The sequence below is a fragment of the Barbus barbus genome, assembly GCF_936440315.1.
Source record: "Barbus barbus genome assembly, chromosome: 50".
NCBI lineage: Eukaryota > Metazoa > Chordata > Actinopteri > Cypriniformes > Cyprinidae > Barbus > Barbus barbus.
In genome coordinates, this window is record NC_136728.1 from 13,836,550 (window position 1) to 13,858,607 (window position 22,058).

Sequence of the window (22,058 nt, forward strand, 5' to 3'; positions counted from 1 at the left end):
TCAGAAGGCCTTTTTTTATCCCTCTGTGTGGAGCACTTTTTATGATGGTTGGATGTATTTTTTTGGGCTTCAAAATCTCAACACCCATTCACTGCCATTATAAAGTTGGGAGAGCCAGGACATTTTTTAATATAACTCATAGATTATAATCGTCTGAAAGAAGAAAGTCATTTACACCTAGGATGGCTTGACGGTGAGTAAATCATGGGGTAATTTTCAGTTTTGGGTGAACTATCCCTTTAAGTCGTTATTCACATATAATCTCTATCTCTAGAAAGCTGTGATGACTTGTTGTGGTTTTAAGTCAAGAACTGATTCAGCTGTGAACAAATCATTCATTCATTCTCACATATGTCTCAAAAAATCTCACCTGTACAGTTTTTAAATAGATCTCAATGATTGTTCTCAGATTTGCAATGAAGCCAGATCAGCTTTTGGTCTCATTTTAAATGAGAAAGCACGAGTTATGACAGATGAGCCATAATATTTTCATCTGGGTGGTTGTAATTACTCTAATTCTTCAATTATTCTTTGACTTTTAACTCTGTTTTGTGCTTTTAATTCACCCAAAATATTTATTTTCTTCCTGGCATTTTAAAACATTCCTTTGTTTGTATTCCATGCCTCTTTCAGAACCAATATATTGCACACTCCCCTTCTATTTTGGGATGGTTTGCACTTGGGCAAAGCAAGAGGAATGTCCTTGGATTATATTGGAAAGAAAGAAACAGAGCGATGAATTCTTTGAACGTATATAAATGTACCACTTTCTGACCCACCTCTACCCTCTCTGCCACCCACACCCTCTGCTTCGCTCTCTCTTTCATGTATGAAGTATTGTGTGGCTGTTCAGAACTTTGTTTTGTTGTTGTGAAGATCAGAGAGGTTGACATGCTGGTCAACAAGAAAATAATATGTTGGACTGTTCTGTTGTGTAACTTAAAAAATGTGACTAAACTATATAGGAGATTGTTGGGCTGACCTCATTTATTCAACATAACATTTAAAGAATGAATTCATAAAGTTTTACTTGTTGTCTAACTTTATATGTATACTGTAGTAAAGGGCTCACTTAGTAATAACCTTTTGACCTTAATACTATAGTATTTACTTTTTTAATAAAGAATTTCCCCTTATACCTTTACAAGCTAATTAGGGGCTAAGCACCGAAGGTGCTTAGGCACCTATTGTAACCGTTGGCGTTCTTCTTCCGTTTCTTCCGCTGTGGAAGTCTATGGCAGCCCATAGAATCGCTTGACGAAAAGTTATACAATTTGGCACACTGGTAGATGATACGGTCAGTAGTAACCACACCAAATTTGGAGTCTCTAACTCAAACTCTCTAGCGCCACCACTTGTCCAAAGTTTCACTCATATTTATGTTAATAACTTTTGAACCGTAAGCCACAAAATGAAAATGATTTTTTCCTCTGAATCCTTGGCTCAAGCGTAAGGTTTAGTTTTTTTTTGCTATTTTCAATTGTTCGTAAAACCTACTTTTTTGAACTCGTCCTAGACGGTTTGTCCGATTCTCACCAAAATTGGCTCAGATCATCTACAGACCATGCTGGCAAAAAGTTAAGTAATTCAAGTCGATTCGCTTAACCGTTCTCGAATACCACACTAACGAATTCGCCAAAAAAAGCGCAAAAAATGGATCTGAGGCTATATTTCTGCAAAGGGTTTGACGTATTGAGACGAAACTTGGTGTGTGTCATATCAAGCATGACCTGAGGCTACCTGCAGTGTTTCGGCGCTGTGCCACCTAGTGGTCAGGAGATATGAAAAATTCATATTTTTGCTTATAAAATGGTCTCTTTAGATTCGGTGCATCATGCCGAGTCCAACCATATCCAATTTTCCCATGTCAGCCATTTTGGGTGTCGGCCATGTTGAATTTTGAAGTAAAATGCTATATTTTACGAACGCATTAACGTATCGTTACGAAACTTGGTATGGGTCATCAGCACGATGCCCTGAAGGAGCCTGAAGTTTCAAGTCGTCACCTAGTGGTAAAATCTAATTTTCACATGCTTATAACTTTGAGTGGGGTTGACTTATTTTCATGTTTTTAGACTCCTGTATCCTTGCCGAGTCTAGCGATACCAAACTTGCTAGATTTTGGCTTATGGTTTGTGCAGTGTTGCATTTTAGCGCTTAAAAAACATTTGCCAATATCGTAGAAACCGTTACTCCGATCGACACGAAACCAGCGTAGGAAATTCGTAAACGTAGTGTCCCGGCTACAGTATATACTAATGCCCAATTGCTAATATTTAAGGGGCACAAAAATGCAAACAAAGTCAACAGTCAGTAATTTTTCCTCTACTCATATACAAATATGTCTATAACTCCAAAACAAAATGAGATATTTTCACCAAATTTGACACACATATGTATGGGCACACCCTAAGGACACCTAAAAAAATGGTGAGATTTTGCCTCTTGATGGCGCTATAATTGAACAAAACATGAGATTGCCATTGACTTTAATAGGGTATTATGATAAAAAATGCTATATTTACGAATGCATTGGTGTACCATTACAAAACTTTGTGTGTACCATTAAGACCATGACCTGAAAGTACTCAAAACGTTTTGAGATAATGCCACCTTGTGGTCAAAATTTACAATGAAATTTCTGTGAAATTTGCCTATTGTAATTAGACTGGTATTAATAGATTCCTTGGGTCATGCTGAGAACAGTGATACCAATGTTGTCGAAGTCAGCCATACTTCCTCTCTGCCCTTTTCATTTTCTTTAAAAACCTTCTTTTCGAACTCCTCCTAGACCATTGGTCCGATTTTCACCAAAATCGAATCATATCATCTTCAGACCATGCTGACAAAAAGTTATGGATTTTGTGTTGATAGACAAAACAGTTTTAACATACCACAACAACTAATTTGAGGCATGATGCCAAAATGACACTTGAGGCCATACCAAACTGCGTGTGTGCCATTGTCACCTCACACAGAACACACCACATCGATTTGATAACGTGCTAACTGTTGGTCAAAAGTTAAAAGTCATTCAATCATATTACTAGTAGTTTTAAATGATTTTTCAGCCATTTGGACTGCAGTAATCTTAAAATGGCTTCAATTACTCATTTCTGCAGTACGTCTGATGCACCATACTATGTTTAGCTCCTCATTTTGCAGCTGGAGTGCTTGGACCTGTCATTGCTGCTTGCAGCTATATTTACAAGTGGTATTTGTTACTCTGTTTATAAAATAATTATTTATTAATATTATTTTAAATATAGATTCTCATTATCATTCTCACTCTCATTCACTTTTTAATACTATGAATAAATATTTAATGAATAATAAAATGTCTATTTGATATTAAATTATTTTATTGTATTTAATACAAATATGACCGATATTACTTTATTTAATTTTTCATTCTAGAATGAGAATGTTTAAATGTAATTACATTTATAATATTTATTTTAATATCAATAATTAGTTCATATTTAATAAATATAACTTTATTTTATGCATTTACTTGGATGACAAAGACTTTTTAAAAGTGTATATCTGATTAAAATTTTATTTTATTTAATTTTCTATTTTTGTTTGTTTATGCATTTCCTTGGATGATGCAGGCTTTTTAAAAGTGTATATCTGATTAAAGTTTATTTTTTTTTGTCAAATTGTAGCTGGAACTTTTCAGTACAACTGAATGCATTTAAATGGATTTCATGGCGTCTTTAAAAAGGAAGAAGTGACTCATTCATGTCTATTTTCTTTCCATTTCATTTTTTTTGGCATTTGTTTGCATTCTCCATCTATAGCATCTGACAGCATATGGCAAATGATGAATGAAGCAGATCATTTAAGCAGAGACGTTCAAGCAGACAAACACATTAGCACAGTGTATGTGAGAGCTTTTAGTGACAAATAGCCCCAATGGGACCAACATTCTCACAGCTCATTAAAACAGGCGTCCTTCCACGCCAGTTATGTCGAGTCAGTTATGACAGACATGAGTTATGGGGACTTTGTCCATATCAAAACAAGTATCTATTCACCCGAGTCGCAGGTCGTAAGGACTGTGGTGGATATTTGAACACACGCCTCTCTTGATTCATGACTGCCCGTGAATGAGCTTATGGATTGTTTGCCTGAATGATCCTGAGAAATGAGGAGGATTAGGTGGTATCTTAGGTCTTGATAAGACATTTGTTGCCACACAGTGTAGCTTAAGCTAGTTCTCTTAGCATCGCTCAAGGCTGGAGTGGCCTAAACTGGTGGCTTGTGGGAGTTTAGGCAGTCTGTGTTTGGATTTAGCAACTAGCATGGAGGGACTTCCTGTTTACACACCCACATTACATTCATTTCAGCAAATGTCATTTTCTCTGTCTTTCAGATCTTTCTAAGGCTTATAATTTTTAGCTTGATTTTCTCAACCTTGATTTAAAAAGCCTTATTTCATCTTAAGTAATACAATTGTTGTTTCTATTATTTTCAAATAAAGTAAATACAATTATTTTAGGAATTTTAGAATTTTAGCTAAAGTAAAAAATGTGTGACTGTAAAAAAAATACAGATTTCAAATAAATAAATAAATAAATAGCTTTAAAAATATATAAAATATTTTAGCCATAACTTTTAAATTTGAATAGGATTAAAAATATAATATACCTATATGTTTGCCTGACTTGCTTGCTTGCGTTTTTTTTAGCCTGATTTTAGATTTTTAGCCTGATTTAGCAATATAATTCTGTTATTGACAAACAAATAAATACATTTATTTGGCGAAGTAGCAGAAACTGATTCTGTTATTGTCAGATTTTTTAAATTAAATAAATACATTTTATGATTTGACAATAAAATGTACAATCGCACAACTCAATCTCGCAACTGTGTTTTTCCTTTAACCAGTAGTGTCTTTGTCCCATATGATTTTGGTTGAGCCCTGCTGAGCATCCTAATGGATTTTGTCAGACAGGAACACTGTGGAAAATGGGGGAAAGCAAAGCAGAGAGCATTGAGAATTCGAAGTGCAGAGCTAATTAAAACAAGTTTTGAGAAGTAGAGAGACGCACCTAATGTTTCAAGCATGATGGGAATGCAGGTTTTTATGCTCAGACTGTCCCTGTGCAGACTTCATGACTCTCCACAGATGCTGTTTTCTGCTTACCTTTCCTTCCATTCCTACTCTTTAAATCTGCATTTTCCATATTACGCTGAACAGTCTGCATCCGTGAATTCTGTCTTGCGGTGCTCGTTTCACTTTATTGATATCTTGTCCCTCAGAAATGTTCCTGAAACTGTTCCTCTCTCTTTTCTCTTTGTTCTCAGTTGGGACGATAGCAGCTCAGTCAGCAGCGGGATCAGTGACACCTTGGACACAGATGACCTCAACACCAGCTCGTCCCTTAGCTCCTACGTCAACACCCCATCTGTCCCACACAGAGACGTGGATGAACAGGTCAGTCATTGATACCGGGGCCTCATGGTCTACAGAATCAGAAACATCTGCAGAAGTTCACATGAGAAACAACTTCAAAACATGATTCAGTTTTCATTTATAGAAATAATTATCACAAAATGTACTTTAAAATGGTTTTATTATTTGATTTGATTGTCTGTCATTGTTTTAAACAGGCAATAATTTATATTTTTATGATGGATTTTCATGTTAAGATCGAAATTCTAAAGGTCCTTGCACACTGAGTCTGAAATCTTCATATGCGTTTTTTCGTATCCGTCATCCTTTCCTATCAAAATGCTTGCTACGGATGCGACAAACGCAGACAATCGAACCTGGTCCGAATTTTTTTATAACGGATGAAAGTTTCGGAGGCAATGTGTAAATGTGATTGACACAACGTGAGATCGTATTTATTTTTTGGAAGAGAATTTCAGACTCAGTGTGCAAAGACCTAGAAGACCAGTGTGCTAATTCATTGAAATTTTCTCAAAATATTGGCAAATTTAGTACTTGTTGGTAAACATAAATGATGTATGCATTGTAAACCTTTTTAGACCTTTATATAAAAGGTCTATATTTATCTGAAATATGTTAATTTTAATAAAAATCGAGACTTTGGGGCATAAAAATGCCTGACTTTGAAGGAACACCCATGTAAAGATACACAGGGAAATGTAGTAGCCTTATAAATATCTCACTGAACTGTTAAAAAGTCCCTTAATTTGATTTGCCATCTCTGGTTATCATTATATGCAATCAAAAACAGGCCTGCATGTTTACAGAACTGCTTTGGGAGCGGTTCTGTTGCTTCATTATCCCTTTTGATTCAATGAAACATTGGTGGGCCCTTATCAGAACTAGCTTGCGTAGCCTTTGTGAGTGTGAGTCAGCGGACTGACTCAACTCTGCCCCGGTGATTGATTATCTTTACAAGCTCAAAGCAGGTTAACATATGCTGAGCAAATGGGCCAGTACAGTGAAGCAAAGATACGGCGGCTGTCTCGCCTGTTCTAACAAGATGAGCTCTTTAAATCCAGATGTGGCACACTGGGTTGTGTTCCAGTAACTTTATCCACACCTATGGCTCATTGGTTTGTGCATTGGTGTTAGTTTTTAAAAGCGAAATCCATGACCTTATTTATCTTCCGTCTTCCATATTTATCTCTGCAGATGAAAACACTTTTTTTTCCCTCTGTTTGTTTTTGATTTTGGTTCTTCAAAAAAGTCCCATATGTGGTTTCCAGTACATAGTGTTAGTTTAGTATCACTGAGAGATGATGATAGTGTTTTGTGAAATGTTTTTTCAGTGAACATTTGTTTTATTTCAAGCAACAAAGATCTTTTTCAATGCTTATAGCCATAAACATGATTTCAAATTCAAAGAGTTTAGAGACATGTCCCAAAAGTGCATCCGAAGCCAAATATCTGCCACCTTTCACTTCCACACCCTTGTACTTTTTCCCGAGATAGTCTCCCCTCATTATTCGGGCTGGAGTGGAGGAAGGATTTATTGTATCGGCATTGAGATAACAATGTTTTGGAATTGGCCTGATAACAACTGGAGGCTATTAACATTCTTTCCCTGGCAATAATTTTTATGAGGATTTTCAGTAGCAGCTGAAAAACAGCTTTATAAAAGGGGGTGATGTCATCTTGGATACATACATCACAAGGTCATGTAATGGACGAGTTAGCTCTTTTGTCACATAATCAGATTTTATGATGCCTGTTGATGGTGTCGCTGAATAAATGAGTTGCAAATTAACTCAGTCATTAAAGACATTATATAATAATATAATGATATTTGTGCATATCAGTCCAAAGTCCGTTTATGTACTATTTCTAATGCAAAGGACTTAAATTTAAAAGCAGGCATATATTTATGTAATATATATTTATATTTTTGTATTTATGTAACAACTCATTTATACTTTGCTCACAAACCATTTGCCACCACCTTTGTTAAAAAATAAATAAATAATATTTTTATTACCCTTTTTCCACAAAACTATATGCAAATGTTTTTTTTAATGTTAAAACTAGTGCTACCAATAGAATAAAATAAATTCAATAATTTCTGACCAGTTTTTAGAAAGCAGAATGAAATCCTAATATACTTTAATATTACATAGGATTATTATTCAAATCACTATGTTAAACATATTTTATTTATCTATATTTCATATCCTAAGTACAAATTAACTTTGACAGCCCTAAAAAAAAAATTCCCCCCACAGACACTCTGGCACCCCCTTGTGGCCCCCTGGAAAACACCCAATTTTACACCACACCCCAATAGACACTTTTACTTATTTGCAAAGAACATAGAAATCCATTTGATATTGCTTTCATAGTTCAGAAGCTCAGAACATTTATTTGCCGTTAATGATCTTGTTTTCTCTCTTTCAGCTCCAGACGGATGCAGATAAGCACTCTGCAGTGAAACACAACCCCAACTGGTCCAACAACGACCTTAAAGGTTCAGAAGGCAGCTCTGACGGTGCCAACAAAATGGAGACCACAACTAAATGGAATCACAGGTCCTCAGATTTCTCAGATGAATCAGAACGGAGCTTGATGGGTCGCAAGACACCTACAATTTCCCAGACAGGCTCTTGGAGGCGGGGAATGACCGCCCAGGTGGGCGTCACCTCTCCACGGACAAAATCTACAATACCTACAAACTGCAGCTCACTCAAGACACATGGTAATGGTTTAGATAGTCATGTTTCATATCCTTATGTCTTTCCAAACCTTTTTTGGAACACAAAACAATGTATTTTGATGAATGTTTTTATCCATAAAATGAAAATCAGTGGGGTCCAAAAAACAAGTTTGTGTTCCAGAGAAAGAAAGTAAGTATGTTTGAAATGACATGAGGGTAAATAAATGATGACCAAATGTAAATTTTTGAGGTAATTTGTTCCTTTGACTTAAATATTAATAATGTTTCATGTATAAATAATGAAAAATGTTGCTCATCTGCTCCCAGAGCAAGAAAATCAGCTAAATAAAATTTTTTTTTGTTTTAGTTTTTATTTAGCTTTATTTATTTAGTTTTGTTTTAGTACTTCAACTTAATTATTTATTTTTTTTAAGTTAAGTACTTCATCTTATCTAATATTTTTATTTAATTTATTTCAGCTTTATTTTAGTTAATAAAAACTATTTTAAATAGTTTTAGTTAAGAGTAACAACACTGACTGAGCCATGTCTCTGTTTTCATGTGGTTTCCTGAGGCATGAAAGCCACAGATATGTATTATCAGATCACAGAACGCATCACATTGCACTATAACACCTACATTGTCTTATGTGTGGTGTGCTGCGCTCCTTTGCCGAGACTTATGTTCAGACGAGTCCCGACATGGACCATGCTACTATATTCAGAACTGTTCAACAACATGATTTAATTTTGTGCTTGACTGTCCATGTCCTTGATCATCCCACAGGTAAGACCGACGACGCCAAGGTGTCGGAGAAAGGACGTTCCAATGGCACCCACTCCACACCGGTTGATGACACCAAGAAACCTCCCCTCAGTTCGACCTCACGCACCCCAACCAGCACTTTTGGCTTCAAGAAGGCTCCGGGTGCTATGGCAACAATAACTGCAAGTGGAGCTGTGGTAACTAGTGGCTCTGCGACAGTGGGCAGGATACCTAAATCAGTTGGGTTTTCTGGGAGTCGAATTGTGAGTCGTCAGACGACTGTTGATGATGGATACCTTCCTCCAAGTGCTCGGACAACTCTTCAGTACCGTAGTTTACCAAGGCCTAGTCGTACCGGCACGGCTCGCTTTTCTAACCGCTCCAACAACTCAAGCCTTGATGCTAGTTTTTGCAATAAAGGTACCGCCACACTTCCCAATCCTAAGAGTCGTAACTTAGTCAAGTCTCCAATTGGAACTACTAACCAGACAGACCGAGAGAAGGGTATCTTTTCCGATGTGGAGAGCCAGGTACTTAAGACTAGCACAACTGCCCAGATGGGGTGCCAAGCTGGACGGCAAGCAAGAGGAAAGTATTCAGAAATGTCCTCGCCAACCCTTCGTAGGTAAGTTCTTGAAGTTTAGCTCATGTAGACTTGAAAGACTGTTGATGAAAAATGTATTTTGCAAGGCATGTTTTTTACTTGATGTGGGTGAAAGCACCATTTTAGGGCCCTCAAATATTTACCCAGCAGTTCTCAGCTGGGCTGTGTGAGTTCCAGAATATTCTCCTCCTTGGGTGCTGGACGGCGTTCACAGGACTCACTGTTTATCTGAGCGATTTGATGTTGGTTGAGATTCTGAGGCTTTAAAGGTGTCTTCTGGGCACCACAGGTGCATTTTCCTTGGGCTTCTTGATGTTTCTCTAAGACATGGCACAGACCAAGAAGCTAGTGTTTGTTCTAGCTGATTAGCTTGCTAGCTCTGACTGATTGCTCTCCTAGTTAGTAGAACCAGACTACAGATAGACTGATATCAGACCAGGCAGTCCATGAAGTAATGAGAAAAATCAGAGGTGCCAGTCTTTCCTTCTCTCATATTTTTCTTTGTGAAGAACAGAGGTGTCCATCCTGGATGGCTAGTGGCCCACAGAGTTTAGCTGCCCCAACACCCTTGCTTGGAGGTTTTTAGTGAGCCCGAAGACTTGACAGATGGTTCAGGGTTGTTTAATTAGGACTGGAGCCAAACTTCCTCGCCCTCACCCTAAACTTCAACACCCTCAGTGAAGAATGACGTTGATTTCCATTTTGCTGTCAATGATCAAAAAAAAAAAAAAAAAACTTCTTGTCAGTTCAACTGGAACTTACTTTGCTACTTTTTTTGGTAGAATGCTTCAATGTTTCATTAATGTATCAATGTATCATTAATTACACATTTTCATATGAACAACCAGTCTATAAATAAACAGATTTTCACAAACCAAAAATATACATTACAGTTCCTAGTTCATTTTGAAATGGACATAACCAAAAACTGACTCATGATTCAGTGAGAGTGTTAATTGTGGTCTCAGTAATGGCTGTCAAACTCAAAAGCAATTTTGTGAATCTTTCTAGTAATCTGTTTATAAGAGTTAAAATGTTATGTTAATGTTAATGTTATAAGCAATTTGGTCATCACAGCTTGCACTATGAACATTTCCCCTGCTTATTGATTCAAATCACTAACTTGTAAGTGAGTTTGAGACAGTTTCATGAATATTTTTGACTGACTCATTAAAAAGAACTGCTTCATAAGAGTCATTTGTTGGCCATGAATAATTCTCTGCCTGATTGAGTCTTATTCAAACTGCTTATATTCAAGTGAGTATGATACCGTTTCATGATATTTTTTTTGACTGATTCATAAAAATAAAAAAAAAGTTAGTTCATAAGAGTCATTTGTTTGTGAATTGGATATCACAGAGTTATTAAAAAGACACTGGCATGCATTCTACTATGATGAAACCTAGATTTTCAGTCATTCTCACAATGTTTACTTTTTGTTGCAATTGTAACCATTTTAGTTCTTTTTTTTTTTGTCTTGTTGAATTTCTTTCCATCCAGACTCTTTGGTAGCAAATCTTGCAACAAGCAAACTCCGGTCACCACCATGGAGAACATGAAGAACTCCACCATCATCTCCAATCCTCATGCCACGTCCATCCAGCAGAATGGTTCTGTAAACACACCGTCTGTCGCCAGTGGAGGCAGCGGCCCAGTTTATAGTGACAGCCTGACGGTGCCCTCTGGGGGTCATGGAGAGCAGAGCCTTTCCTCTATGACCTCCAGCCCAGGATCAGCTTTCTCTCCTTGGGGAGGCAAGGATGGATTGGGCTCCAATCACATCAATAGTGACTCCATTAATGTTTCCTTGGGAAAGGAAGATTTATGTCTTAATCGGACCAACAGCAACCGAAATGGCCTCTCAGACAGGTGAGAAACTGATTGTTCAACTTCATGTCAACAGAAATGATTCTTCCAGCTGTTTGTGACTTGAAAGTATGGTTTATAACTCTAGTAATGATCTATCGTCATTTCCACCTACTCCTCTTTAATCATTTCTTTATCTCCTCTCCCTTTTCTGTCACTTTCATCTGCCTCTTTTTGTTTCGTCTGCCCTGTACACTTCTCTAGCCCTCACTCCTCCCCTTCTGCTAGCCCTAAATTTATCCGCAACACACTCCCACGGATACAGGACAGGTAAAGCTATCTTTGTGGTCAAATGGTCAGTTTTGCTTACTTTTTTTGTCTTGCTTGTGTGCATTATGATCAGAGCTCCTGACTGTGACTACAAAAAATATAAATTTGTAACAATAATTTGAAGTAGAAAAATAAACAGGAAAACTCAGTACTTGGTTTTGTTCCTTTCATGTTCTTCATGTTTTTGGAATGACAGTAAACCTTCCTAGATTCCTTGAAATGACTCTTTTGAACTGGTTCTTTTTAGTAAAAAAAAATCACAAAACCGTCTGACTCATTTCTTAATCAGATTGTCAGTGATCCTCACTGAACCACAAATCTTTTTTCATTTATGTCAGATTTAAAACAAACAGAGAACAGTTACTTGGAATTAATAATACGTACTCACAACAGAGATTTTGTGTAATAAGTAATTTTTAATTATATCAATCTAAATCTAATTTGTCAGCCAAAACAATAAATTAACTTCTTAATTATTATTTTATTTTATTTTTTTGAGCCAGTGGCTCCCTACTCATTGTTTTAGTCTAGAGCCCTGATTATGTCAGTAGTATGTCAATATATTGATAGTATGTCAGTGCAGTTTGTTTTAACAAGGTTTTGATTCGTTTAGTACACAATATGGTATTTACTTTGTATGTATCTGCTGACCTGGTTAAATATTGTTGTATGCAAATAATCATGGGAGCTTGGAGCTGTGGACTTGGGTTTTCTGTTACCCACCATAGATTGGATAGCTGTGCTTATCCTGGCATTGTGACATTTTTCCTGGAGCTATTTTCAAGAGAACATTCATGTGAAAGAGAAAAACAGCTCTCCATTTCACTGACTTACACTTGTTTTAAACCTGCAGGTATGGCCATGTGCCTCAGGTCAAAGGTCATGAAGAGGCCCGTGATTGGCTACATTGTCCCTCAGCTGTTGGGCCTCCAGATTCAATTGGCTCTTCCCCCTACACCCCTGCCTCTACACTCAGCTCGCCCTCCGGCACACGCTTCAACTTTAGCACACTTGGTAAACACAAGAAAATATGCGTAATTACTGGTTTATTTTGTTACTCTAGGGTTTACACCAGGGTTCCTCAAATCTTTCCCTGGAGGGCCAATCTGCTGCAAAGTTTAACTCTAACCCTGATCAAACTCACCTACCTGTGATTTTCTAATGATCTTGAAGACTCTGATTAGCATGCTCAGGTGTGTTTGATTAGGGTTAGAGCTAAACTCTGCAGGAATGGTCCAGATTTGAGGACCCCTGGTTTACACTGTAAGATGCACAATATATTGTTACCATATTGATTATGATTATCGACCAGTGTTAACATTGGTGGGTGTGTGTTTATATATAATTATAATTTTTATATATCTCTACCGATACATTTAATAAACATACGTATGTAATCTTATCGGTTGATATTTGATATTAAATTTTACTTGTTCATTTCCCTTTTTTGTACATTTAGATTACCTTTGCTCTCTTGTAATGGTGATATAAAGTTAATTTAAAAATATTTAAAAAACAAAACAATTTTAGTTAAACACTGTTAAATGAATATCCATTTTTCATACAATGCACTATAATGTTGTAATGCTTAAAAAATGTATATAATTTTTTTTGGCAAAATAGTATACATTTTAATATCAGCCATTTATTGGTTATTGGCCATAGCATGAAAATAATTACCGATATATCGGTATCTCCCAGAATGGTGCATCCCTAGATTATGTGTAAAATGTTATTTTAGATAATCGTCTGTTGGATTATTACCCAATACTAGTAGCAGAATTGCAGCTCAAAGGTGTTTTAAGTTTTAAGTTAAGTTTAAGTTTTATGTTAGAATTGTCAATTTTATTGAAATTTTTATTAAATTTTTTCAGTTGCTTTTGCTTTAACTAAAATATTTACTAGTCTCCCCCTTTATTGTGAACTTTGAATGCACATTCATGTCATTAGGTTCAAGCTTAGTATTTTTTTTAACCCTGATCCCTGTGTTGACAATCCAGGCAGCCCCACCACAGCTTCTCAGATAGCAACTTTGCGTGGCGCCAACGGTCAGGGCAATCACGACAACCTGTGCGACCCCTACAGCGATCCACGTCTGAGGAATTCCTCCATGAACCTGGAGGAAAAGAGCCGAACTATGAGCAGCTCCGGATCGTTCCGTGAGGGCCTGGAAGAAGGTGAGACTTCAGAATGATTCCGATGGATCTAAATAAACCATGTGAATTTGTGCGATTTTTTTTTTTTTTTTTTTTTGTGTGTGTGTGTACTTTGGTGTGCATAAGGAGACTAAATATGAGCTAGTATCATCTGAATGCATTATTTCTGTCTGCTATTAGAATTTACTATCATAGCTTAATCCATAACGTCATGTTTTTGGAAATGAGGAAATAGACCTGCATTGTTCCGTTAGCAAATAACTAATTGATAGGTTGTCATTAATGTTAGGGATTTTGACAACGTCAGGCTGTAAAGTGTGTCCTTACTTGCGCCAAAGCATAAACGAACAAAGAGCAGCTTTGTTGGCCTGGCAGCCTTTACCCCACAATTAATGTTGATTTGATGATTAACTCGCCTGCATTGGCTCAACACCACCTGTCCCAAGGCTCTTTTGCTTTCTGGATTTATGATTCATGTCTTTGTAAGGTAGTGATGGTGTTGATTTCAATGTGCCAGTGAATTTAAGCAGTGGTGTTCAGGCTTGTATAAAGAACAACAGTTGCTGTTCGCAATGATGCATGTCCTCCAGTCTGTTTGTTATTGGCTTAAAAAGGAAAAAGTTGGCTCAGAGAGGAACTACCGTTAAAAAAAATTGTATTTGGTGAAATTAATGTGCACATTAATGGTGGTATTTTGATGTATCGTGGTACTGAATGATTGCCATATTAATTTATTTATGGTACATGAATGTTTATTCAGCAAGGATGTATTATAGTGATAAAAAGTGACAAAGACATTTCTAATGTTACTAAATATTTCAATTAAATGCTGTTCTTTTGAACTTTTTATTCATCAAAGAATCCTGAAAAAATGTATCATGCTTTCCATAAAAATATTAAGCCGCACAACTGTTTTCAACATTGTTAATAATCAGAAATGTTTCTTGAGCACCCAAACAGCATATTGAAATTATTTCTGAAGGATCATGACAATAAAGACTTGAGTAAATTTCAGCTTTTATTTAAAATGTCGTTCTTGTTTAGGTTTTTTGTCTTGGGTTAAAAATCCCCCTTAAGCAATTTCTCTGGACTGTGAAGAAACCATTTGTTCCTTGAGATTAGTCATGAAGGCTGATCCCTTAGTTTAAGCAACACTTGACGAGGTTTTTTTTTCCATTTTGAAAAAACACAAACTAATAATTCTTTGTGAATATGCAGTGTGATAAAGAGGATTTATAACCTTGTATCGCAAGGGCAAGTTGAATACCCTTTCACTCACAAATTATTTCACAGTACATTTGTTTTGGCACACTTTTGTTTTATTTTGGTTTTGGTTTTGCAATAACGCATATCAAGAAAAAACGTACTTGGACGTATAACTTATCAGAAAAGCTCTGGCCATAAAGGTATTGTTGACTAAACAATAGCCCACTTGAAGGTGATAATCATTTTATGGTGTTTCAGTATGTGCTAGCCTATCCTGCTAATTTTTCATCAGTCATGCTAGTTTTTCAATGGCTCACATGCTACTGCAATACAACAATGGTTTTATTTTGATTGTATTTTTCTTCTCTTCACAGTTCATGGCTCATCTTTGTCTCTAGTCTCTAGCACATCGTCAGTTTACTCTACGGTGAGTCAAAAGATTTTGAATTGATGCTAAATGTTCAAGTTCAATGGTTCTTTCATATGTCCGGGTTGTTTTGTGATACTTTTCTTAGCTTTACAAACTTACAAGTTAGCTGTATAAACTTAAAGAATTGTGTAGAATTTTCACTGTTAAAGTCAATAGACTTTATAGTCATAAATGTCAGACTTAAGTTACAGATAAGAGAAATGAACCAATGTTTAGACTGGGTTTATCAGGTAAAGGTAATAACACAAAATCCTCATGGTGACTTCTTTCTCCTAAGTGTCTTTCTTTACACAGATGCTCAAAAAACTTTTTTCCAAACCATTAATCTTTGTCTTTTCTTCTTTTTCCATCTCCAGCCTGAGGAAAAGGCTCAAATAGAGGTGAGAACAGCATCCCTCATTTCTTATAATGTAAATTATTGACTGTGTTGCACATGGGAGCCTGTAGACTGTCCAAAACACTGTTTTTCTCTGCTGGTTTGTAATTTTAAACACACTTTGATGTAACGCTCTGAAACGCTTTGAAAATTTCTGTGTTTGTCATGACGGTCTTGGTGGTAACTGTCCTTGATATCTACTCTTTAATCTTTGTGTTTTATGTCTGCATCCAAAGTTTCCCTTTCATGCTGATCAAGGGCTAGTCTCTCCTTAGCACGTTATTATATGAGAAACCACAAACTGGTCTGACATTAGCATCAGAAGTCAGCTTGTGTTTGAATAACTGAATTTAATGTTTGTTTAGATCCGTAAGCTGCGGAGGGAACTGGATGCGTCGCAGGAAAAGGTCTCGGCACTCACAACACAGCTCAGTGCCAATGTGAGTACACTGGACGGTCGTTTTGGCACTATTAACCACAATCCACCTTCAGTCATATTCAATTCAAAATCTGCATAGCATAGCTCTTCAGCATCAAGTATCATTGAGAATAAATCTGATAAAAAGTCGTATTGTGAAATGTAAAGATCCAACCAGGAGATAAGAAGTCACAATTACTAAAATAAAATGGTAAAAATAATTAATAATATCTAATTAATAGTAATAATTAGTGCTGTCAAACGATTAATCAAAAAAAAGTTTTTGTTTGCATAATATGTGTGTTCTGTGTATATTTATTGTGTAAATAAATACACACACATACAGTATATATTTAGAAAATATTCACATGCATTTACATGTCTATATTTATATTCATTTATTTTCTATTATAAATAAATATATTTAATATATAAATTAAATATTCTCTATATAATGGGGTTCAGGTCAGGCAAGTTTGCTGGCCAATCAAGCACAGTAACACCATGGTCATTGAACCAGCTTTTGGTACCTTTGGAAAATGTGGGCAGGTGCCAAGTCCTGCTGGAAAATGAAATCAGCATCTCCATAAAGCTTGTCAGCAGAAGGAAGCATGAAGTGCTCTATAATTTCCTGGTAGATGGCTGCGTTGACTGTGGACTTCAGAAAACACAGTGGGCCAACACCAGCAGATGACATGGCAGCCCAAATCATCACTGACTGTGGAAACTTCACACTGGACTTCAAGCAACATGGATTCTGTGCCTCTCCACTCTTCCTCCAGACTCTGGGACCTTGATTTACAAATGAAATGCAAAATTTACTTTCATCTGAAAAGAGGACTTTGGACCACTGAGCAACAGTCCAGTTCTTTTTCTCCACAGCCCAGGTAAGACGCTTCTGACGTTGTCTCTGGTTCAGATGTGGCTTGGTAGCCCTTTTCCTGAAGACGTCTGAGCGTGGTGACTCTTGATGCACTGACTCCAGCTTCAGTTCACTCTTTGTGAAGCTCTCACAAGTGTTTGAATCAGCTTTGCTTGACAGTATTCTCAAGCTTGCAGTCATCCCTGTTGCTTGTGCACATTTTTCCTACCCAAATTCTTCCTTCCAGACAACTTTGCATTTAATATGCTTTGATACAGCACTCTGTAAACAGCCACACCTTTCAGTAATGACCCTCTTTGTGGAGGGCGTCAATGTTTGTCTTCTGGATCATTGCCAAGTCAGCAGTCTTCTCCGTTATTGTGGTTTCAAAGAACAAGAGACACCCGAAATTTATACTGTAGGGATGGTCATTAATTGTAACTCAAATGTAAATATTCTAATATTTTGAGATACTGATTTTTGACTGTCATGAGCTGTAAGCTCTAATCATCAAAATTAAAACAAAAAAACTTTTGAAATGTTTTACTTTACATGCAATGAATCTAAAATATATGAAAGTTTCACTTTTTGAAATAACTTACAAGAGAAATTTTCACGACATTGTAATTTATTGAGATGCAACTGTGTGTGTGTGTGTGTGTATATATATATATATATATATATATATGTAATCAAAAACTTTTATTTAGGCTGTGATTAATCGCGATTAATCGTTTGACAGCACTAGTATTAATATGTATATGGGTATGTCATATTATTGTTATTATGATTAATTATATATTATTAATTATTTTTATATTGTTTTTTATTTTATAAAGTCACACCTATGAGATATAAAATTTGAAATTACAAATGTAATAATATACTATAATGAAATTATAGAGTTAATGTTGGATTTGTAACATGGTGTAGTCTTGACTTTTGTACAGCTTTAACAGCTGGTAAAACAGCTGCCTGCACTGTATTGAGTAAGATGATTTTGTGTGTATGTGTGTATATGTGTGAGATGCACCTTTAAGTGGAATTATTTGCTCAATAAAACAAATATGACAGCCCGCATTTGGCCGACACATCCTAATGCATTCGTCAGCTCTCATACGGGTTTCACAAACAAAACTAGAGGCTTTTGCCCTTCTAGGTGTTTGTTAAAGTGTTTTACGCACACACAAATGCACCGACTGCTCCTCTGCTTGGACGAAAACCCTTTGAGGAAGCTATATTGGGGATTATCTGATGTTTGAAACCGCACATGCCTAAACACAAACCTCTGACTCCCTCCGATGGAAGTCATCCAGATCTCCAGTCCCTTGATTATCGGCTCATGTTGCATATGATATGCTTGTTATGTTGTGTACGAGTGTGGTTGCTCATTTTTGGTGGCCACAGCTGAGCAGAATCTAAGGTACACATCGTCCTCGGTGTTTTAGTACGTATGCAGTTCATCGTCCCAAAGATGTTGACAGGCAAGGCTAACTCCAGTCGAGCAGTTACCTGGTATCCTCTGAATCATTACCCATCTTTGAAGAGGGTCTGTCATATATATGCTGTCAAGTCGATTAATCACAATTAATCGCATCCAAAATACAAAATAAAAGTTTGTTTACGTGTGTGTGTGTGTGTGTGTGTGTGTGTATATATATATATATATATATATTCAGATTTACATGTGATTTATATTTTATAAAAATTTAAAAATATATATTACATGTATATCTTAAAATATATAAGTGTGTGTGTGTGTGTTTATATTAAGAAAATTCAATTATACTATACTATCCACAATATTATATACATTTCTAAATATTTATTGTTAAGATATATATATTGTTACTAAAAATATACATTAATGCATTTTGTATATGCATTTTATATATATATATAGCAATTATATAAAAATGGTCTTATGATAAAAGTAGAGAAAAATTGTTTATTATATGTATTGCTTATATTAGTAGTATTTATCAGTTTGTAATTTTATTTTTACTATTTGTATTTTCTTTCTTTCTTTTTATATTTGTATTTATTTATATAAAAGAATTTCTGTATTTATGTTCCTGGTTTTTGTTGACTTTAGCTGAGGATGTCAGTGTTTAAACTGGCTAATGAGTTTTTACCCGTTTCTTTATCCTCTAAATGTCAGCTTAACAACCGAGTTCATGCCACAGCTTGTCTTTATCACAAAACTCAGTCTCACAGACATATTTGGATGCATTACTGACAAGCTGCGACCCACATTTTTCTAGAAATGTGATCATACTTTAGTTGACTGCTCAACATCTGGTTTAACTCTACTACTGCTTTGAGTCTTTGTCCATTTATGGCATTTTGCTTAATAAAATAAAACTGATTTACTTTGTAAATGAAATTGTGTGTGTCCTCAGGCTCACCTTGTGGCGGCTTTTGAGCAGAGTTTAGGAAACATGACCATCCGGCTGCAGAGCCTGACAACGACGGCAGAACAGAAGGTGTGTGTGAGAAAGACTGTGTGTTTTATTAATTTTGTGGGGATCAGAATTTCTGAAGAAGTCAACTTCACTTGGTCTTTAAATATGTATTATTGTTAAATATAATTTAATATTGTTTAATATCACTTTTTTGCAGGACACAGAGCTGAATGACATGAGGAAGACCATTGAGCTCCTTCAGAAGCAGAACTCAGCGACTCAAGCCACCATCAATGGAGTCATTAACACACCGGACCCACTATTAAGAAACCGCAAAGGTGAGATCTCAATAACTTTAGTGCAATAAAATAAACAGTATCACATGTATTGCCTATGCTTCATTTTTATTTTTATTTCTCTCCCTCAGTTTCTCTTGATTCTGTCAACGGGTCGCCTCAGTCCCAGCGAGAGTTGCGTATCCACAGGCAGCCCTCATCGGACAGCGTCTCCAGCATGACCAGCGCCACCAGCCACTCCAGCACTGGTAGCAACCTGGAGCTAGATGCTAAGAACAAGAAGAAGAAGAACTGGGTAAGTGTTCAAACCTATCCATCTGATGCAAAAATACCTTCTTTTCTCCTAAAACACGGTTCTCTCTAAGACTGAACAGACTAGTTAGAGTTAGATCAATGCTAGATTGGATTATTTATTTATTTTAACCATTTAAATGTTACATTTTCTTTTCATTTCTGGATGTTTCATGTCATCAGCCTACATGTGGTGGAGGAAAGGTGAATACTTATGTCTTAGTAGTACCTTAGTGGATTAAACTTAGAATTGTGGGTGATATTCTTGGCTTTACGTGTTTTTTTTTTTCTTCAAACAATTAATCGCGATTAATCACATCCAAAATAAAAGTTTTTGTTTATGTATTATATGTGTATGTGTACTGTGTATATTTATTATGTGTATATATAAATACACACACACACACATACAGTATATATTTTGAAAATATTTACATGCATATATTAATATTCATATAATTTATATTATATATGAATATATTTAATATATAAACAACAAATTTTGTCTTAAATATATACATGCTTGTGTATGTATTTATATATACAGTCATGGTCAGAATGATTGGCACCCTTGGTAAATACGATCAAAGAAGGCTCTGAAAATAAACCTGCATTATTAATCCTTTTGATCTTTTATTTAAAAAAATCACAAAACTCTAAGCTTTCATTAAACTAAAATAATTGAAAATGGGGGGAAATCTCATTATGAAATAAATGTTTTTTCTCAAATACACGTTGGACACAATTATTGGCACCCCTAGAAATTCTTATGAGTAAAATATCTCTGAAGTATATTCCCATTCATATTCACAATTTTGAGCACTCCGGGGTGATTATGAACAAGAAATTATCCAGCCATGGCTTCCTGTTTCACAGAAATATATATAGGAGGGAAAACAAAGTTCCCTTAATCATCCATCACAATGAGAAAAACCAAAGAATATATATCTAATGTGCAGCAAAAAATAATTGAGCTTCACAAATTAGTGAAGTGGCTTTAAAAAAAGAGCTAGATTCCCATTTCCACCATCAGGGCAATAATTAAGAATTTCCAATCAACATAAAATGTTACGAAACTGCCTGGAAGAGGACATGTGTCTATATCATCCTAATGCACGGTGAGAAGGAGAGTTTGAGTGGCTAAAGACTCTCCAAGGACCACAGCTGGAGAATTGCAGTAAATAGTTGTGTATCGGGGTCAGAAAACCTTAAAAATAAATTGTCAAACAGCACCTACATCACCACATGTTGTTTGGGAGGGTTTCAAGAAATATTCTCCTCACTCATCCAAAAACCTCCAGCATATTCAGTTGTCAGACACGACTGGAACTTCAAATGGGACTGGCTTCTATGGTCAGATGTGTACAATGAAATATACTGCTGTATTTTTGATGTTGTGGGCCTATATTTCCTGGACATGTCCAGAAGAGGTCCTGGACATCTTGTTTAGACACGTGGCATCATGGATTCTATCAAATACCAACAGATAAAAAATCAATAAGTGACTGACTCTGTTAGAAATCTTATAATGGGCCATGTTTGGATCTTCCAACCGTACAATAATCCACACACAAACCTCAGAAACAACACAAAAATGGGTCACTGAGCACAAAACCAAGCTTCTGCTATGGCCATTCCAGTCCTCTGACCTGAACCCTGTAGAAAACGAGTGAGGTGAACTGAAGAGAAGAAGCACCATCATGGAGCTGTGAATCTGAAGGATCTGGAGAGATTCTGGATGAAGGAATGGTCTCTGATCTCTTGTCAGGTGTTCTCTAACCTCATCAGGCATTATAGGAGAAAATTTAGAGCTGTTAATCTGGAAAATGGAGGTTTCAAAAACTATTGAATAAAAGGGTGCCGTTAAGTGTGTCCATTGTGTATTTGAGAAAAACATTTATTTCATAATGATATTTCCCCCCATTTTAAATTCTTATTATCCAATGAAAGGTTTGATTTTTGTGAATTTTTTAAATAAAAGATCAAAGGGATTAACAATGCA

At 36.0% G+C, this 22,058-nt stretch overlaps 1 protein-coding gene across 1 annotated transcript in view; it reads left to right on the forward strand.

The window, feature by feature from the left end:
- The window catches only part of LOC306868252 (neuron navigator 2-like), a 69,061-nt gene that overhangs the window by 39,131 nt on the left and 7,872 nt on the right, over positions 1-22,058 (forward strand). Inside the window, exons 12-24 of the mRNA XM_079414339.1 lie at positions 5,314-5,443; positions 7,856-8,153; positions 8,898-9,501; positions 10,981-11,349; positions 11,551-11,616; positions 12,470-12,630; positions 13,617-13,793; positions 15,353-15,405; positions 15,765-15,788; positions 16,150-16,224; positions 19,467-19,550; positions 19,687-19,807; positions 19,897-20,060. Coding sequence (XP_079270465.1) covers positions 5,314-5,443; positions 7,856-8,153; positions 8,898-9,501; positions 10,981-11,349; positions 11,551-11,616; positions 12,470-12,630; positions 13,617-13,793; positions 15,353-15,405; positions 15,765-15,788; positions 16,150-16,224; positions 19,467-19,550; positions 19,687-19,807; positions 19,897-20,060 — 2,326 coding nt within the window. The remainder of the gene's footprint in view (positions 1-5,313; positions 5,444-7,855; positions 8,154-8,897; positions 9,502-10,980; positions 11,350-11,550; positions 11,617-12,469; positions 12,631-13,616; positions 13,794-15,352; positions 15,406-15,764; positions 15,789-16,149; positions 16,225-19,466; positions 19,551-19,686; positions 19,808-19,896; positions 20,061-22,058) is intronic.